General features: G+C 41.1%; 1 protein-coding gene across 2 annotated transcripts; it reads left to right on the top strand.

Moving 5' to 3' along the window:
* Positions 1 to 1,953: 1,953 nt before the first annotated feature.
* On the top strand, positions 1,954 to 19,536 carry LOC127629134 (cerebral cavernous malformations 2 protein-like). Of its 2 annotated transcripts, XM_052106213.1 has the most exons (10): positions 1,954 to 2,049; positions 4,180 to 4,347; positions 4,524 to 4,607; positions 4,808 to 4,991; positions 5,427 to 6,043; positions 6,913 to 7,042; positions 8,112 to 8,175; positions 8,720 to 8,870; positions 10,623 to 10,761; positions 17,296 to 19,536. In XM_052106213.1, the coding sequence occupies exons 1-10, from the start codon at positions 2,020 to 2,022 to the stop codon at positions 17,574 to 17,576; spliced, it is 1,848 nt and encodes a 615-aa protein (XP_051962173.1). In that variant the 5' UTR covers positions 1,954 to 2,019; the 3' UTR covers positions 17,577 to 19,536. The 2 variants fall into 2 exon arrangements, with proteins under 2 accessions (XP_051962173.1, XP_051962175.1); XM_052106215.1 differs by lacking the exons at positions 4,180 to 4,347; positions 4,524 to 4,607 and having other exon boundaries at positions 1,970 to 2,049.
* Positions 19,537 to 19,841: the final 305 nt, after the last annotated feature.

Here is a 19,841-nt window from a genome sequence, read left to right as displayed (position 1 = left end):
CTGCAAATAGGCAACTCTTAACATATTCAGCTATGAACCAACAGTATGACACTCCTCTACGAGAGGATTTAAAGAATACAACAAGGGTTTCTCTGCAGGTGATTAGCTTTCGGTGTAGCCTCTCATGATTGTGCCACTCCCTATTCAACCAAATGTCCTGTCTCACATTGACTCCCTGTGGAAGCTTTGAGTTACTGCAACTTGATTGGCGAACAGAATTAACAGAAGCTTCACTGCAAAGAGAATACAAAAAATATACATATACAGTGCATACAAACATTGAAATATGCATATAAACATAAATAAAACATAAATACATAAACAGTGAAATAATAAAAAATGAGATATAACAGATACATATTTAGAGGAACCTACAGTAGGGCAATAATGTTGTTCAAATATGTTATATACAGATATACAGTTATGTGCAAGGTGATTTAATATATTGTGCAGAAGAGGTATGATATGTCAAACGATAGACTGTGGGTAAAGTGTAACTCAACCTGCTAAGTTACCCTGACTGGCTATACCCTGACTAGCTTAAGTTTTCAGACACTGCACTTTCTGATGAATACACATTAGTCCCAGAGGAAAATGATATTCCCCAGAGGATGATCTTTCCTAAATTAGAAGATTTAATTGAGTTCGCAATAATGTTTCACTTTAAGTTTCAATTTATCTGTCTCAGATGCTTCTCTTAAAATTCCTTAAGAGAAACAAAAACAGATGCAAATGAGACCATCATTAGAATACATTTTCAATATGAAAATGTAAAAATGAATTCTCTAATATTACTCCCACTCATGATATCCAATGTGTATGACTTTTTTCTTCACCAGAACACATTTAAAGAAAAATAGAAAAATATCTTAGATCAGTAGGTCCTTAAAATACAAGTTAATGGCGATTTCTCTTTTGAAGCTATAAAAAAAATCACAGACAGTTAACACAAGCGTTAATGATATGACACCAGCAGTTAAATTAATGCCTTCTAAAATGCCACGTTAGCTTTAGGTGCAAAAAGATCAATTTAAGTACTTTTTAACTCTAAATCATGCTTCCGCTACGCTTCAGGAGAGGGTGGAGTCCAAGCGGTCTCTCGTGTGAGGTATTCGCGTTTCCATGGATACCGAGGTAATCTCATGTTCTCCACTCGGGTGAGACATCCAGGATAAGCACAAAAATTCACCATTGTGAGTAAAGAAACAGATAAATACAGATCTAAACAAAAACCAACTAAGCTACTGTACAGAGTTCCTCCTCCTCACTTGTAAACAGCGCTGCTCTTCCGGCTCTTCACTTGTATCAAATGTTATCACGTCACACGTAAGTACTGCTGCTCACCGGAAGCATGATTTAGAGTTAAAAAATATTGATCTTTTTCACACCAAAAGCAATCATGTTGCTTTAGAAGACATTACTTTAACCGCTGGAGTCGTATCGATGATGTTTATGCTGACGGTCTGTGATTTTTGGATCTTCAAAAGAGAAATATCCATTCACTTGCATTTTAAGGGCCTACTGAGTTGAGATATTTTTCTATTACTCTTCAAATGTGTTCTGGTGAAGAAAGAAAGTCATACACTTCTACGATATCATGAGGGTGAGAAAATAATGTGAAATTTGTCATTTTTGTGTGAACTATGCCATTGAGTGAAAAATTACTCTCCATTTAATCTAATAGAGCAATTAAACGAATTATGACTTTGTGAATGTGAATTTTGATGTCTTGACATGTTAAGAATGAATGTTTGCGCATGCTTGGTTGTGACCTAACTGTATCTTGCTTACTGTGTGTGTGTATGTGTGTTTATGCGTGTGTTATCAGTACTTTAAGAGTGGAGGTGCTGGGGAATTTAGATCTGACTCTCTGGTGGAGTTTCCTGTCCAGCAGGAAGTGAATTTCCTGCACAGTCCAGCCTGGCTCCAGGAGGCTGAGAGGAGAATCAGGGCCAATCCTACACAGAGACACAAACAAACACAAACATTTGCACACAGCTAGCCATCGGGCAGGTCAGTATGGATTATGAGCCCAAGAGAGCAAAGAAGGTACGTTCTTATTATTTGCCATCATAGACATACATATTGAAACTAGTTGGACAAACATTTTGGAATATATTAGCGAAATCAAAAGTTTTGGTAACATAATTTTTTTGTTTGTTGTAGAGTATGTCCTGTATTCTCTGTGTTCCTGATCATGTGACCTCTTCTGTTCATGAATATGCTTGTGTGTGCTTATACAACACCACATGATTTCAAAATCACTGTGCCAGTGATAACTTGTACTATTCATTTACTCATGCTCACGCATTTTATTTCAGCTGTGTTATTTGCTGAAGGTGAAAAGTTACAAAGTTCTGACATACTTGCCGCAAATGTATTGCAAACTTGCCGCAAATTTGTCACTCATTATTGTCACATGCAAGTGAGCTTGAGATTTACCGCTAATGTTTGCCAGAAATTTGCAGCTCATCACCGGTAGTGGTGAACCAGTTCTGCTGTAAGCCTTTGGCGACAATGAAGAGTTTGCCGCATAGCTCAATTGCATGTGAAAATAACGAGTGGGAATTTGCAGCAATTTTGCCAGAACTCTCAATTTGTTTAAGGGCAAGGCAAATCAGCACTGATCACATCAGAACAAATACAATATCTGTAAGGAAAATAATTACAGTATATCTTGTTCATTACTTACAGTGGGGTCAAAAAGTTTGAGACCACACAGATTTTTATTTCAACCTGGAAATATATTTATATATATATATATATATATATATATATATATATATATATATATATATATATATATATATATATATATATATATATATATATGATTTTGATCAATTTAATACAAAAGGTCAGATATACTTGCTTCCATTGAAGCACACAAGCACATGCTCTTTGGAAAATTCTCAAATAATTCTGGGATAACAAGAACCATGATGTATTGCATAAACCTGTGGCGCTCAAGGTGATACTGTCAAGTTCAAGTACATGCTGTCATTAAAACAAAAGGGGAGTATTTTCACCAGTGGTCTCCGACTTTTGGCTCCTGTGATTAAACATACAACGTAATACTCACAAAACAGTTTGGTTTATCACATTGAGTCAGATATCATTTGGAAAGTAAGTATATGGGGCCAGTTTTAGCATAGTATTAACTTCAAACTTTTTTAAGCATTGCATTTGAATGTGTTAATGGAGTTATTGTTTAGTTTTAATGATGGTTGATTAACAATTTTGGATATGTCTTCTCTTCAATTTAATGCAGTTTGACTAACACATTGAAAGCAGTCAGCATGACTGACATCCCCCATTAGCTCAAATTTGTAATGAGCACACACACTCAGTCACTGACATGCCTGAATGTGTGATTTATTCACAGCTTTACACACATTCCCATCAGCTCTACCTATTCCTCTCTCTCTCTCTCTCTCTCTCTCTCTCTCACACACACACACACACACACATGCACGCACAGACACACACACACACACACACACACCATTCATTAGGTTGTCAGTGGGACATGCTGTCTGTAATTCGTCTGCAATTTCTAACAGCTGTCTCGCTGTCTGATGATGTGACAGTTTAAGTTGCAGGCTGTTTTATGAGTGTGCGTTTCATCATAAGAGTATATTAATTCAGACTTTCAGAAGTCTTTGGTCAAGCAAGTACTTTCACAGTCATTCACAAAAAAAAAATATTGAAAATTATCTTTAGTCTGAACAAGAATTCAAGAAAGACCTGAAAAGACAAATTCAAAAGACACATTACCCCAGACTGTTCCCAGAGATGTCTTTATTAAAGCACAATTTAATAAAGTGTGTTATTATGGGTAATTTTTACATATCTTTAGAAACTCCTATAGAAACCTCAGCAAATACTGTAGATAATGGGTTTTGCCCAGCAGTTACTAAGGTTGGGTTGTGAATAAACACCCAGAAATGGCAACATAGCTTAAACATGTGACACATTGTTTTTAAGCCATCTATAATCATCCAAAAATGTTTACAGATGGAAAATGATTTGTAGGGCCAACTTTGGCAAACATGATACTTCACAAGTCCACCTTGATCTATGTTAACCATAAAATGTAATTAGCACACCAAACATTTAGCCAAAATCCTCAGAACAATTTTATGCAACATGTTTCTCCTATGCTAACTCTTCTCTCAGGGTTTTGTTTCACCGATAAAGCGTCTGGTGTTCCCTAAATCCTGTCGGCGACAGGCAGACAAAGGCAGTGTGTACCGCAGACCCCTTCACACTGTCCCCCTCTACCCGCCTGACTACCTCATCCATCCTGAAAGACTGATTTATGACTATGTGGAGAAGGAGGTCAAAGTTAGTTTGACTACACAAACATACCAATATGATTACATTCACTCAGAAAAATCCTTTTATAACATGACCGTGGCTTGCAGTAGAATTTGTGATTAATGATTGGAAAGGAGAAACTGATTCAAGATCAGCAGATTCTGTATATTTGAAAGTGTGTCTTTTGTGAATGTCTCTAACAGTTCTTGGGACACCTGACATGGGTGTCATGTTCCCTGAATCCATCAAGTAGAGACGAGCTGTTGCAGCTTCTGGACACAGCTAGAGTGAGAACGGGCACCATATTCTTTAAGACTAGCTGAATCTGTCTAAACAGAGATGTTGCAATGCTATTTTTAGATTCAGAAGATGGCTTAAAAGACACACATTATTCAGGCAATGATGCATACTATCTGTTTGTCGCTCGCTCTCTCTCTCTCTCTCTCTCTCTCTCTCTCTCTCTCTCTCTCTCTCTGTCTGTCTGTAGAAGCTGAGGGTTTTGCCTCTGAAGACCAGCGTGGAGCAGGACTGCATTCTTAGTCTGTCTGCTCGCTGTCTGCTGCTCACCTGGAGAGACAATGAGAAATTGCTGCTGAGAATCCCCACACATGAAATCGCTGCTGCCTCCTATCTGCGAGACGATGCACTGCATCTTCTAGTGCTCAAAACTGGTGTGTGGTACTTACCTACAATGTGATCATTATTAAAAACCCTTATAACAATTATATACTTGTAATATATATATATATATATCACAAGTATATATTTTTATGGTTAAGCTCGATCTGACTGTACGAGACTCCTTTGTTTAGTCATAGCCCACCTGGTTATCACTAAATTCAGATTATTTGCAATATAATCAGCAATAATATGAATTCATTTGATAATATTAATAATATACAGTATTAATATTATGATCCTAGCAGTAGGAGATCATCAGGGGTCATAAATAACAGCACTGTTGTCATTGGTTGTCTGTGTGTATGTCTGCTGGAAGACCAGGAAGTGCTTCTTCTAAAAGCTTCTGTTTGAACACTGACAGATTATTTAGTGTGCATGCTGTATTTCCAAATGATTTAAATGTGTCTGTTTCATGTGATTTTCAGGTCTGAATGTGGACACTGTGTTAGCTGGGGACAGTCTGGAGAATAGACCGACTGGTTTGGAAAGCCGAAGACAAACTTTAAGCAACACTGACCCGAGACCTGCAGGGGGCACCATGGAGCGACGCCACACCATCTGCGGCGTGGACTGGAAGCTCTCCTCTCGCCAGGAGCCCAAACAAGGCAGTGTGGGGGGAGGAGGAGTTGGGACTGGTGGCGGAGGAGGTAGTAGCAATGGTGGCAGCCTTGAGCGGAAACGTGTAGGTGGGAGTTGGGAGCGTAGGCAGACCCGGAAGCCGTGCGGAGGAAGCTGGGAGAAGCGACCAATGAGTGGGAGCTGGGACCGCCGGCTTGTAGGGGGCAGCTGGGAGCGTCGGGGAGGTGGAGGGGTGGTAGGCGGTAGCTGGGAGAAAAGGCATGTGCCTGGAGCTAAACCGGGTGGGAGCTGGGAGAGGAAACACACACCAGGTGGGAGCTGGGAGCGCAGACATGGTTGCACAGGGAGCTGGGAGAGGGGGAAGTCCTATGGAAACTGGGAGAGGAGGGACCATAACCCTCTGGAGCCCATGCCATGCCCTGATGCCTACTGTAACCTGATTATACTGGCTGTTGAGAACAGGGTGAGAGAGAATATGTTAATCAGAGATTAATGTGGATGGATGGGTGGATGGATTAATGGATGGATGGATGGATGGATGGATGGATGGATGGATGGATGGATGGATGGATGGATGGAGAAAAAATGAAAGTTCTAAATCTTAATGTGCCATTTGGAGAAATGTATTATAATTATTGCATAGATTTAAGAAAGAGTGTAAAGAATGATATTAAAGGTTCATAGAGAGCTTTAGCTCCACTACCAGCTGCTGACAAGATGAGTTGTGTCAGCAGTGATGTAAACAGTGCTCAGAGTAGACTCTCTTGTGATCTAATGCTCAGGCTTATGTAATACCATGCTGTGTCAGGGATCTGTACGTGTGTGTGTGTGTGTGTGTGTGTGTGTGTGTGTGTGTGTGTGTGTGTGTGTGTGTGTGTGTGTGTGTCTGTGTGTGTAATATATTTGGGATTGTAATTGGGTCAACACAGGTTTTAGTTTTTTACGAGGACATTTTTGTTAAGTTACAAACTGGTAATTACAAGGGTGTTCTTTTACACCCTTGTAATTACTTTTAAGTGAAAACCATAAAATGTAATAATGCAGAACGTTTTTTTGTTAGGGGTAGGTTTAGGGGATAGAATCTATAGTTCATACAGTATAAAATTAATTATGTCTGTGGAGAGACGCACCAACGTGTGTGTGTGTGTGTGTGCGCGTGCGTGTGTGTGTGCGTTTTTGTGTGCATGCGTGTGTGTGTGTGTGTGTGTGTCTGTGTCCGTGTATGTGTATGTGTGTTAAAGAGAGCGAGAGAAAGGTTAAAGCATGTGGCTTGGTCCCTATTCATTTTTTTTATTATTCAAATGCTAATCAAAACCACACACACTCATGCAGGACGCTGCAGAAGAGTACTGCGCCCTCATCTGTCAGATGTTTCAGATCATCTATGGACATCAGACCATCGAGTGTGTCGACAGGGCAGGATATCACTACACCATGCCTGACCGCTATTGGCTGCAGAGGAGTGAGTGACATCCCCGTTGACCTTTACAAGCCAGTTACCACTTACTAACTTCTACAGAGCTGTATGTCCTTAAAACACTCCAAACCAGTGGTTTCAAACCAAGAGTTGCAGATAGCATAAAAAATAAGGCAGCATGAAAATAATTAAATGCAACTGACAGTATAATCCTCCATGGTTATGATAGGTATTGGCTTATCAACTTTAAAAAGAAAAGGAGACATTGAGTACAACATATATTGCTGTTGCTGTCAAAGTCTGTATTTCCAATCTAACTTCATGGTATTTTGGTCTCCAATGTTACATTTTAACCCTGAAGCAAAACCAGTTGAGAACCATTGTAATAAAACATAGATTTCATATTGTGTTCATCAACTATCAGTGTTGTACTATGCATGCAGTGACAGTATATATATATATATATATATATATTTTAGGTTGTATATACTTTCAACGCATAACTATGCTGCATTCATCAAAAGCATGTTTTACTCTGATGTTTCAGTTGCCTTTTGAAAAGCACAAATATGCAGTACTGTGCAATAGGTTTAGGCACTTGTGTTGCACAGTGAGGATGTCTTCAAACTTAATGCAATAAATAGTTTTCATTTATCAGTTTGTGTCATACAAAGTCCAGTAAACATAAAAAAAAGCTAAATCAATATTTAGTGCATTTGGAAGACAACCTTTGCCTTCAAAATGGCACCAATTCTCCTAGGTACACCTCAACATGTTTTTTCTTGGTTGTTGGCAGATGGGATGTTCCAAGCTTCGTGGAGACGTTCCACAGTTCTTCTATCTATTTAGTCTGTTTTAACAGCTTCTGTCTCTTCATGTAATCTCAGACTGACTCGATAATGCTGAGATTTGTGCTCTATCCTTGTTCTTCTATTCTATTCTATTTGCAAAAGGAATGTTGAAATCAAAGAATTGATTTTTCCTACTGATACACTAAAAGCAGAATATATAAAATTATATTATATTTTTATGAAAAATATAATGGACCTAAGACGTTTGCACAGTACAGCATAACATGTCTGTTTCTCTCTCTTGCCATCAATACATGTCCAAGGTGACAGCTGCCTCACTGATATGACATATGGCTATGATACAGACTTCAGCTGCTGCAGTTCATAGTGAGTGTCTATGTTTGTGGTTTCATAAAAGCTATGATTCATGAAATCTGTGTTCATGAAACATAATTTTATTCTTATTTGGTTTGTTGTAGGTTGTCGATATTGTTTTGTAAATCCGATCTCAGTCACATTACAGCTATTATAAATTATTTTGGACAACAAGCAGCACCAAACAGATTTTTTTAAAGTTTCTTAAGTCTATTATCTTTCAGGATGATCGGCCAACTGGTAGTACTGCTCAAAACTCACTCCATTGGCAGAGAGCTGCCTTCAAGTTTTCTGATTGGCGAATTTAGGCTGTGGTCATATTATTATTATTTTATTTTTAATTTTTTGATGTTTAAATAGTATAGGACTGACATTTATTTCTGTTTTTCGTATCAGAACATCTGTTCTGCTATCTGTCAGATAGTAGGGAATTTGTTTGTTTGTTGCGGTATTAAAAATCAGTTGCTTACTGCTGCTTTAAGCCATCTGTGTAGGTTTTGTATATACTGTGTGTGACTCAATGAATGACAAGTTTATGCATGTTCTCTCTTTGCAGTGATGGCTCTCAGGAAGCATTTGATCCATACTACAGTGAGAACTATAGTGAGGACTCGTCTCTCTCCTGTCATGACTCTCATCGAAGCCTGGTCTCCACACACAGCGACTCTGAACCCTGTAATGCCAGTTTGCAGGAATATATGATCATAGTAAGACATTTATACACATTGTCCTACTTAATTTTTCATGGAATTGTGTACGTTAAGAGATAGTTTGTCTAAAAATTATAATTCTGTCACTTCCTGGCCTTTGTTCCAAACCAGTATAAGTTTCCCCCCTATGTGGAACATAATCAGAAATGTTTGGTAGAATGGTAAAGCTGATCTTTTCCATACAATTAGAGATAATGGGGATAGACACTGTCAAGCTCCTAACATGAAAAAAATAAAATAAAATACCACATAAAAGTAATACATACAACTTTGAATCTATACAATAGCTTTGTGTGAGGAACAGACAGATATGTAAGTTCATGTTCACTGTTAATCTTGCCCTACACACATATTCAAACTTGGCACATCATAAACCATTTGGCATGACTTGCGTCAAGCATTTTTTATAGTTTGAATGCTATATTTATATATACATTACATGGACAAGAATCAGATTTGAGAGTCATTGCTTTTAAGTTTTTTGTAACGTTTGAAGCTCGCCAGCACCCATTTACTTTCACTGTATAGAAAAGAGCAGCATGAATATTCTGTCTAACGTCTCATTTTGTGTTCCATGTAGGGAAGGAAGTCATACAGATTTGAAACAACATGAAGACGAATAAATTGTAGCATTTTCATTTTTGTGTGAACACAAAAAAAACCCTTCACTGCAATACGCTACAACGGGGTGCAAGGCTCCCTGGGGTAAAAGGCACATTTGAGTTGCTATTTTTCCCAAAACACTAAATCACATCCAAAACCACCACAGCATTTTCCTAAGCTCCTGTTTGTCAGTATGCACTGCAAAATTTTCCTGATCCATGAGTTCATTGTGTGTGGTGTCTATAGGTTGATTTAGAGACAAATTGATCTAATGTTTTAAATGTTGCAAATGTATGTAGCTACTAAAATTTCCTGACATTATCACATTTATTTCAAGACAAAAAAAATTATTTGTTATTTTCAGTTTTGTTCAAGGTGAACTGTCCAGTAAGTAAAGGAATAGCAGGGTACAACAGGGCAAAAGGGCCCCTGGGGTAAAAGGCTCCTGTGATTTTATATTCTCCCAAAACACTAAATAGCACTTAAATTGTCACTATACACTGGAAACATTTTCCTGTTTCATCATATCTTTGCGTGTAATATCTATAGGTTGATTTTGCAGCAATTTGATTGATTGATTTTTTTTTATGTACGTTTGTGCAAATGTATGTAGCTAATGAAAATCCCTGAAATTTACCCTTTTTATTTTATTTATTTATTTTTTTTACAAAATACTTATTGATAATTTTTTAGTTTTGTTTATTTTTTTCAGTAACTGTCCATGGACAGCATTTGGGGTAAAAAAAGAAGCCCCCCTGTTGCAGGGGCTAAAGGATCCTATCAATCACATCGTTTTTCTTAAGTGGGGTGAATAGATTTGTTATGAAAAATGCTCACATTAACTCATCATTATAGAGATTAGTTTGTTCATAGAACACTTGTAATAAAATGCCAAATGTGTTTGAAATTAACAATGTCACTAAAACCCCACTGGGACCCTTTTGTTTCAGAAAAACAACCTGTTATTATTATTATTATTATTTTCACATAAATTATGTTTTTCATATATCTTAAATCATGTTGTGACCAGAAAAAAACAAATTTTCCTTAAGGTGTGCCTTTAGCCATGATGTATCCTAATCCACAGAGTCTTTTATAGTCTTTTAATTCTGTTGTGTGTTTTATTGCCCTGTTCTCATTGGTTAGTTGAGGAGCAAGCTGACACCTCAGGAAATTCAACAGTTTGCTCTGTTCCTGAGAGAATACAGACTAGGTGCTCTAATAGAGCAATTCTGTACTGACCTGCTTGAGCTATATGGAGAATCACGCAAGTTCCTGTTGCTCGGTGAGAACACACTACTCTGAATACTTTTTTCTTTGCTATTTTATTTTACATTCAACACAAACTATATTAATACAACTTAGGTTCTAAAATAGGTTTTAAATCACACCTCTTTGTCTGATGAATATAATATTTTCTTATTAAAAAAACAAATCAATAATGTAAAGTTTTCTTTTTGAAATACTGTATCATATTCTTAACAATAAAGAACAGGTGTGATATTGAGTCACCATATAGCCCCTCTCTCTCTCTCTCTCTCTCTCTCTCTCTCTCTCTCTCTCTCTCTCTCTCTCTCTCTCTCTCTCTGTTACTTTTGCTTTCTACAGCAAATTATGCCAAAAAGGTACAGTTTCATTGTCATGATTTATCAGACCTGGCAATGTATTCAGGGTTTGTGTAATTGGTGTCTATCATTAGCTCATTAGTGGGATTAGAGTAACAAGCAGCCTAATTAATATTCATGAGCACCTGGTTTGCTCTAGAGTAAGTCATGGTGTGAAATTGTGATGTAACAGCTCTTCCAACATCACACTTTCATAGCATGACAGAGCAAGTACAAATCTCACTACTAACACCAGTCACCACAGAAATTGAAACTCAATTCTAGACTATAAATTACATCTAGGTTACTGTTGTAACCTCCGTTCCCTGATGGAGGGAACGAGACGTTGTGTCGAAGAAGCGACACTAGGGGTCTTTCTTGAGAGCCTCGCGCATCTCTGAACTTGAGAAAAGGCCAATGAGAAATTGGCAGACAGAATTTGCATGTCCCGCCCCCAGACATACAGGTATAAATTTCATTCAAATGTTCATTCAGGATTTTGCCTGAGGAGCCGGCAATGATGTTCGGCCATAACAGTGGCTCGGTTCAGCGACGTGGTTGGGAGGACACAACGTCTCGTTCCCTCCATCAGGGAACAGAGGTTACAACAGTAACCTAGATGTTCCCCTTCTGTAGCTCACTTTGACGTTGTGTCGAAGAAGCGACACTAGGGGTCCAATTTTAATCACGCCATGCGCTGAACTGTGTACGTGCGCTGCTGACACAGGTGCGGGAAATCGACAGGCCTTGTCAGACTGCACGTACCCTTCCCCAACCCCCATAAGATCGTCATAGCCTTCTGGTTCTCTGCGCCCCGATATGGGGGGAACAAGGCGACGTGCCAAGCATGGGAGCAAGCCGTGCCAGCCGTGCCTTTTCTCTCTCTATGTTTCTCGCTATCACACTTTTTTCCCAATTCCTATTCTTTCAGGGGGGAAAGACCCTGCGGAGACCACACCTGCCCTGGCTGGGGGATGTAAAGTGTGGTGGAATACATCACATGGGATTCTAAGTCGTATGTGGAGAATGGCATGGTGGTAGATCCTACCTCATTGGGAGGGAGGAGTTGCTAAAAACATGGCAAACGGAGGGCAGTGAGGACTGCCCAAGGGAGATGCGGATCCGCTCGCATGGGGACCATACCGCGGAAAATACACACAGGGGGACAAGTCCACATGGGAGCCCAACCTGTGGATCACCTATTCCAGTACAGAGTAATTTGAGTACTCGCATTGGTTTTGGTCGGGGAATTCCTCCGCTGAATTCACGGACCAGAGGGCTAGAGAGGAGTCATCCAGGGAGCCGAGTTAGTGGAATCTCCTGGGATAAGATCGCACGATATTACCTCAGCGGAGGGAAAGGGCGCTTGGTGCAAGCGGTACACCCGGTCAGTTGTTACCACGTTACCGAGTTCTACTGGCTCGGACCTGAGAAAACACGGAATGAAACCGACTCAATACTGAGATTGTAAAATCTCGTAAAGGCATTGGGTGTTTCCCACCCCGCTGCTCTGCATATGTCTGCTAAGGAGGTACCTTTGGCCAGTGCCCACAAGGATGCCACACTTCTCGTCGAGTGTGCTCGAACCCGCAAGGGGGCGGGCACAGCCTGTGCGTGAGAGGCCAATGCTATGGCATCAACCACACAGTGGGAAAGCCTCTGTTTGGAGACAGCGCTCCCTTTCCACTGTCCGCCAAAGCAGACAAAGAGCTGCTCAGAACGTCAAAAGCTCTGTGTGCAGTCCAAATAGATACGCAAAGCACGTACCAGACCTTCGGCACGTAGCCCGACCTTAGGATGACATGAGTGTCTGCCGGACCGAACTCCAGGCAGGTGTCGCTGACAGAGAACGCTTGCAGGTCCCCGACCCTCTTGATGGAGGCGAGCGCGATAAGGAGGGCCATCTTCAGGGAGAGGGCCTTGAGTTCAACTGATTCTAGCGGCTTGAAGGTGGGTCTCTGAAGGCCCGAGAGGACCACTGAGAGATCACAGGAGGGGAACAGGCTTGGCCGAGAAGGGCTCAACCTCCGGGCGCCTCTAAGGAACCTGATAACCAAGTCATGCTTACCCAAAGACTTGCTATCTACTGCGTCGTAGTGGGCCACAATAGCACAAATATACACCTTCAAGGTGGAGGGGACAGCCTCCCCTCCAACCTCTCCTGCAGAAATGAAAGCACTGACCCAACTGCACACCTCTGTGGGTCTTCAGACCGGGAAGAACACCAATTCGCGAACAAGTGCCACTTCACGGTGTAAAGTTGCCTGGTAGAGGGAGCTCTGGCTTGGTTGATCGTGTCTACGGTAGAAGGTGGCAGGCCAGTTAGATCTTCCGCATCCCGTCCAGGGGCCAGACGTGGAGGTTCCAGAGGTCTGGGCGCGGATGTGAGTGGCACGCAGCGACTTGAGTCATCATGCTCGTCTCGGGACTCGAGTCTGCAGCCAGTGCTGAAGTGGTCTCATATGCATCAACTCCAGTGGCACGACCGCCACGGAGGACGCCATATACCCCAGGAGCTTCTGAGGTGCCTGAGCACCTGGTTCCTGTGGACGCACAGTAACTCTCGGGAGTGGACCAGGATGAGCCAGTCATCGAGGTAGTAGAGTACGCGAACGCCTGCTTCCCGAAACGGGGCAAGGGCTGCCTCTGCGACCTTTGTAAAGACGCGAGGGAAAAGGGACATGCTGAAGGGAAGGACCTTGTACTGATACGCCTGGCCGTCGAACGCGAACCGTAGAAAGAGTCGATGTCAAGGCAAGATTGAGACATGGAAGTACGCGTCCTTCAGGTCCACTGCTGTGAACCAATCTAGATGCCGGATGCAAGTTAAGATGTGTCTTTGTGTGAGCATTTTGAACGGGAGTTTGTGCAAGGCCCTGTTGAAAACTCGCAAGTCCAAGATCGGTCGTAAGCCGCCGCCTTTCTTGGGTATGATGAAGTAAGTGCTGTAGAAACCCTTCACGGCTCTATCGCGTCTTTGAGTAAGAGAGGCGGACTTGGCGTCTTCGTTGTGCACCACGGTAAAGCGAATGCCACCGAAGGGGGGGCGGAGGCCTGGTAAACTGAATTGCATAACCGAGTCAGATGGTCCTGGCCAGCCAGCGTGACAGATTGGGAAGTGAAAGCCACGCATCCAAGCTCCGTGCTAAGGGGCACTAAGGGGACAATTGTTTTTGATGTACCCAGCGGGGCTTCGCAGCGGGGTGGAGCAGGTAATACCGTGTCAGGGGCAAAAGCGTGTCCCAAAGCTCTGGTGCTGAGGGAAGACTCGAAGCACTTACTTTGCTCCGCACACCAGGTAGGGGTCCTCTAGACTCATCAGAACCGGCCGGCCGGGGGGAAACAGTCGTGGGTTTGGAGGTGGGAGGTCCACATCCGATGTGCCGGGACTGTTGAGGTGTGGCATCGGGGTGTCGTGAGAACGGCATTTGCGGGCCAGGTGACCCAGAGAAAGAGGAAATTGCTCCTTTATTGAGAATGTGATTACCGCAACCCGAAGGGTGTGCGGCAAAGAAAACATACTGAACTGAGGATTCTTCTCCCAGCCCTCCACTGGGGGACGGAGTGGTCTGCTTACCAGCTCTGGAGCAAACATCTCAATCTCTGGGTCATCCGTCTCAGGAACGCTTGGGAGCCTTCTGGGTCCTGGAGGGTGTTCGTGAGACGGGCTGCACATTTTCTGGAAGCCGCAGGAGGATGCCCTCGGCGGGCAGACAGAGCACAGCCCGTGCTGGTGGCACGGCGGGGCATGATATGAGAGATGGCCTCCGTCTGCTTCTTCACTGCTGAGAACTGCTGGGCAAAGTCCTCAACGGTGTCGCCGAAGAGACCGAACTAGGAGACAGGTATGTCGAGGAAGCGTGCTTTGTCCACGTCCCGCATCTCGACCAGGTTCAGCCACAGATGTCGTTCTTGAACCACGAGGGTGGCCATCGTCTGCCCGCGCTGTGACCTTCGTGGCCCTGAGGGCGAGGTCGATCGCTGAGCGCAGTTCCTGCAACACGTCGGGGTCAGGACTACCCAAGTGCAGATCTTTAAGTGCCATGGCCTGGTGGACTTGCAGGAGGGCCATGGCATGCAAGGCAGAAGCGGCCTGTCCGGTGGCGCTGGAGGTCAGTAACGACGTCATCCTACAGGCCCTGGAAGGAAGCACCGGACGGAAGTCAACGAGCGTGTCGGGGGGCGGGTGGTTCGTGGGGATGTACCCGGCAAAACCAAGCCGGCTGCCATCCCCAAATCGCCTCCATTGCCAGCCGGGTCGTCCTCAATCCCATGGGCTTCCTTTTTAGGAAGGAAAGCCACAACCTCAACGTTGCCATGGTAAGGTTCTCGCAGTGAGAACACGAACCATCCACAAATGCTGCCTCGGTGTGATCACGGCCCAGACACACGAGGCAGCACCTGTGACCGTCAGAAGTGGAGAGCACTCGATTGCATCCAGGAACTTCACAGGGACGGAAGGGCATCTTTATAAAGACGCATCCTAAAAAGGACGTTCAACGCAGCTGTGTATTGCTCCTTTAGAGAATTAAACAAAAATTAACAAAAAAACTGCCGTGCAGAGAAGGAGAAAGCCTCTGATATGCGCCGTAGATCCAACAGCATACGCTCTGAGAGATAAGATGAACAGTCTTGTGAATCGCAGCTCGCTGCTCACACAACCGGTCAGCTCCGAAGAAAATTTCTGAACGAACAGACGTATTTCCCTCCCTTTATACCAGTATGTCCGGGGGCGGGACATGCAAATTCTGTCTGCCAATTTCTCATTGGCCTTTTCTCAAGTTCAGAAATGCACAAGGCTTTCAAGAGAGACCCCTAGTGTCGCTTCTTCGACACAACGTTGAAGTGAGCAACAGACGGGGAACTATGTCCATTATTCAAACCTTTAAATAACCATGTAACTATGATTCTAGACTATAAATAAGCTTTACTTATTTGTCACAAATACATATTTAGAAAATTAGTCATTACAGATAAAGTGTTATTTCTGTGCCAAAACAGAATTGCAAGAATAAATTTGCTTTCAAAAAGGTTTCCCTGAACAAGCAAGACAGGATGCTTTAACAAACAGATCAATGTTTTAATAGAGCCACAGAATCACTGTGTTTTCACTTTTCAGGGAAATCTTCAGGGAAATAGCTTACTTACAGCTGTCATTGCATATTAAGCTGGGATAGGAGAACATATTTCAAAATCCAAAAAAATATTACACACATTACCTTAAAATAGTAGAATGTATTGTCTAGTGTGAAACAAATTTGGCCCAGTTTATTAGTTACACACTGTCAATGTAACTCTTCTGACATGAGATTCACAGGGATGACTATGCACTTAATACGCAGGAATTGTGCATAACACAGACAATTACATAACACTCTCACAGAGCTACTTATACCTCTGCTGGCTGTTCAATCATCTAACCTGACACACATGCAAAAGACTGAGTCAGCTCAATGCTGGACAAGATTTTGAGTGCAATCAAAATTCAGTGTTGTTTGTGTCCATTTAAAGAGTAGAGTGGCAGTGCAGAATAGGGTCACTGCATCATTTACATGCTGCCGTGTTCTCACAGGAAAAAGCAGTTCAACATGTTTGTCTGTTCATGAGATCTCATTAACAGATTGGAAGCCATATTAATAGTAAAGGGGATTGCATGTGTGATTTGCTCTGGCTTGTTTGCATTTGTATATCTTGTTTTGTTAAATTAAGCAGGCAATCGCATTATGTGGTAAATGATCTATTGAATTATTCTAATAAAGGATTGAAATGTATTTAATGTAGTAATTAATTCATAATAAAAAAGAAAAAGCATTTGTTAATTCTGTTAACATTACCTTTGTGTGACTTAAATGGACAGTTCATGAAAGTTCTGCTGTCATTTACTCACCCTCATGTCTTTCCAAACTGACATGACTTTCTTTTTCCAAGGAACAAAAAAGGAGATGTTAGGCAGAATATTAGCCTCAGTCACCATACAATTATTTTATTCCATATTTTTTCCTTACTATAACAGTCAAAATGTGCCTTGCATCTTCATTACTGTTCCACTGAAGAAAGAAATGTATACATGTTTGGAATGTCATAGGAGCAAGTAAATAATGACAGAATAATAATTTAGGGGTGAACTAACCCTTAATTACAATTCCAACCTAATAAATGCATTGTGTAAAAAAACCATGGTGAATTCTCACGTATTTGCTCTCCTATGTAACCAGGCATGAGACCCTTTATTCCAGATAAGGATGTAGGAGTCTTCGAGGCATTTTTGGAGGACATTGGAATCCGAGAGGGCGGGATTTTGACAGACAGTTTTGGGCGGATCAAGCGGAGCATGAGCAACACATCTGCCACAGCAGTGCGCGGCTATGATGGCTGGTCAGTACCCTCTGGCTCCCAGGACTTCAACCGCAGAATTGATGACATCACACATGACATCGAGGCCTTGGGCTTCGAGGAGGGAAATGGAGACATAGAAGAAGAGGACTATTACCTCTGAAACAACCCAAAAGAAGATGTACAGATAAATTACACACATATGTAAAGCAAAGCTTTTTTTTGTCAGAATTTTATTTTTTAAAACGTGCCTTGCATTGCCTAAGTGTCTTATTTGTCCCCAAAGGGTGCATATCAGTACCTAAAGGTGTAAATAAACCTTTGAGAGTACTGTCACAGTGACAAACTGTTGTACCCCTTAAGGAACCATTTTTGCATATGTTTTTTAACAGTGTACCATATATTAGAAATATAGCATTGGAGAATTTTTTTTTAAAGCATGGTTTAGCTCACAAATGTTTTAATATACAGTGGCCCCAAATGTATTTGTACACTTAAGTCACAAGTAAAAATGAATTAACATTATTGCAATATCATTGGAGGAGTTTCTAAAGGGGGGAACAAGGAAAATCTTTCATCCCCCAGTCCCCCTTTAGATCCAGCCATAGCTCAAAGACAGTTTTCATGCAAAATATTTCACAAGTTTAAATTATGCTTAAAGAAATATATTGTACAATTTGAAGACAAATGAGTGACACTTTTTTTTAAATGGATTGTTCACCCAAAAATACAAATTCTTTCATCATTTACTCACCCTCATGCCATCCCAGGGGTGCATAACTTTCTTTCTTCTGCAGAACACATTTGAAGAAAAATATACAACTATCTTAGCTCTGTAGATCCTTAAAATACAAGTGGATGGTGATCAGACTTTTGAAGCTCCAAAAATCACATACAGTCAGCATAAACGACATCCTTATGACTTATAATTAATGTCTTCTTAAGCAATATGATCACTTTGGCTAGAAAAAATATCAATATTTAAGTACTTCTTAACCATAAACCATCGCTTCTGGTCAGTAGCAGTATACGCATTCACGAGAGCACTGATGTGTGGTTCACTTCATGTGGTTTTTCGTGTGAAGTATTCACGTTGCCATGATATGGACATAATCTCATGTTTTTCTCTGAGTTGAGACATCCAGCATAAGCATGCAAATGCACCATTGTGAAACTCAAAAATGTAGTTAATCTGAGAAAACCACTAGCATCATTTGTTTTATTATGCAATATTATTATTAAATTCATAAATGTCTTTTTTTTTACATTAAATTAGACTTTTTAAGTATTAAAATGTGTCCAACTTCTCTATGATTTGTATATTTCAGGCATGTGAGACACATCCTTTAAAACAAGTTAAACATTTGTGTGTGTGCGTGTGAGTGTGTGCACTTTATTTAACTACCAAGTTGCTGTTAATGATAATTGGGCTTTTTGTATCTAATTTGCATCTGTACAACTGCATATTATTTGCATGCTATTTATTTATATATTTCATGTTTTCCATTAATACATTCTAAATAGGAGAACCAACAAAATGAGGGAGAGCAAGATAGAACAGAAGCAATGAAATGACAAAGCATTTGAAGAAAAGATCACCGATACATCAGAGCAGAAAAGAGATAGTGGAAGACGATGATGGTGATAAAAAAGGGAAATGTATTTTCATCCAGTGCGCAGTAATCCACTGGTGTCGGAGGGTCATTGACTTGTGCTGCTGAATGAATGCCACTCTAGTCTGCTGGGAGAAATAGTCATGAAAAACTCAGCCATGACATTCTTTCCAGTGGCACTGTCACCTTCCCACAATCCAATGCCCTTCCCCTCCCTGCCCTCTTATCTTTGCCTGCCACAGATGGTAGATGGGCACCATGCCCAGTATTGAGGTCTATCAAAATGGCACATACATCTGACAGGCAAATCGTTCTTTATGTAATAGACTGTGCAGAGAAGAACAGGACAAGACAGGGTTTAAATGAAAGTTAAACTTCTTCTCACACACAGATAATGTTATTTATCAAGAAGGACTCATAGATACTTCACAATAATGTTTATAATAAACATATATATATAATACTACAAGATAAGTCAAATGTGGCCATGTATAATAGTGAGGTATCTTAAAGGGGATATATCTTAAATTTTTGTATTATCACTTTTAATTATTATTATTAAAAGTGTGTTGTGTAAAAAAAAGGTCCTAATTTATTCTTTTATGTCCATTTCCACTAGGGTGTGTTCACACTTGGCAGGTTTGGTTCGATTAAAACGAATTCTGGTGCAATTGCTCTATTAGTACAGTTCATTTGAACAAGTGTGAACGCTGCCATCCTAACCTTAAATGCCAGTGTGAACGCTAAGTACTAAATGTATCATTTTCTTTATAATTACAATATTGAGTTCTGAAATGTCCAGTATGTTTTCATTG

This window comes from Xyrauchen texanus, chromosome 35 (assembly GCF_025860055.1).
Source record: "Xyrauchen texanus isolate HMW12.3.18 chromosome 35, RBS_HiC_50CHRs, whole genome shotgun sequence".
NCBI lineage: Eukaryota > Metazoa > Chordata > Actinopteri > Cypriniformes > Catostomidae > Xyrauchen > Xyrauchen texanus.
Note: the sequence above shows the minus strand (reverse complement) of the source record. Positions and strands in the feature narration are given on the sequence as shown.

Bases quoted from the DNA above. Each gene is read 5' to 3' on its own strand.
- LOC127629134 (XM_052106213.1), top strand. From the start codon at position 2,020: ATGGATTATGAGCCCAAGAGAGCAAAGAAG. The intron at 2,050-4,179 runs GTACGTTCTTAT...CTCTTCTCTCAG, and splicing joins AGCCCAAGAGAGCAAAGAAG to GGTTTTGTTTCACCGATAAA. The intron at 7,043-8,111 runs GTGAGTGACATC...TACATGTCCAAG, and splicing joins CCGCTATTGGCTGCAGAGGA to GTGACAGCTGCCTCACTGAT.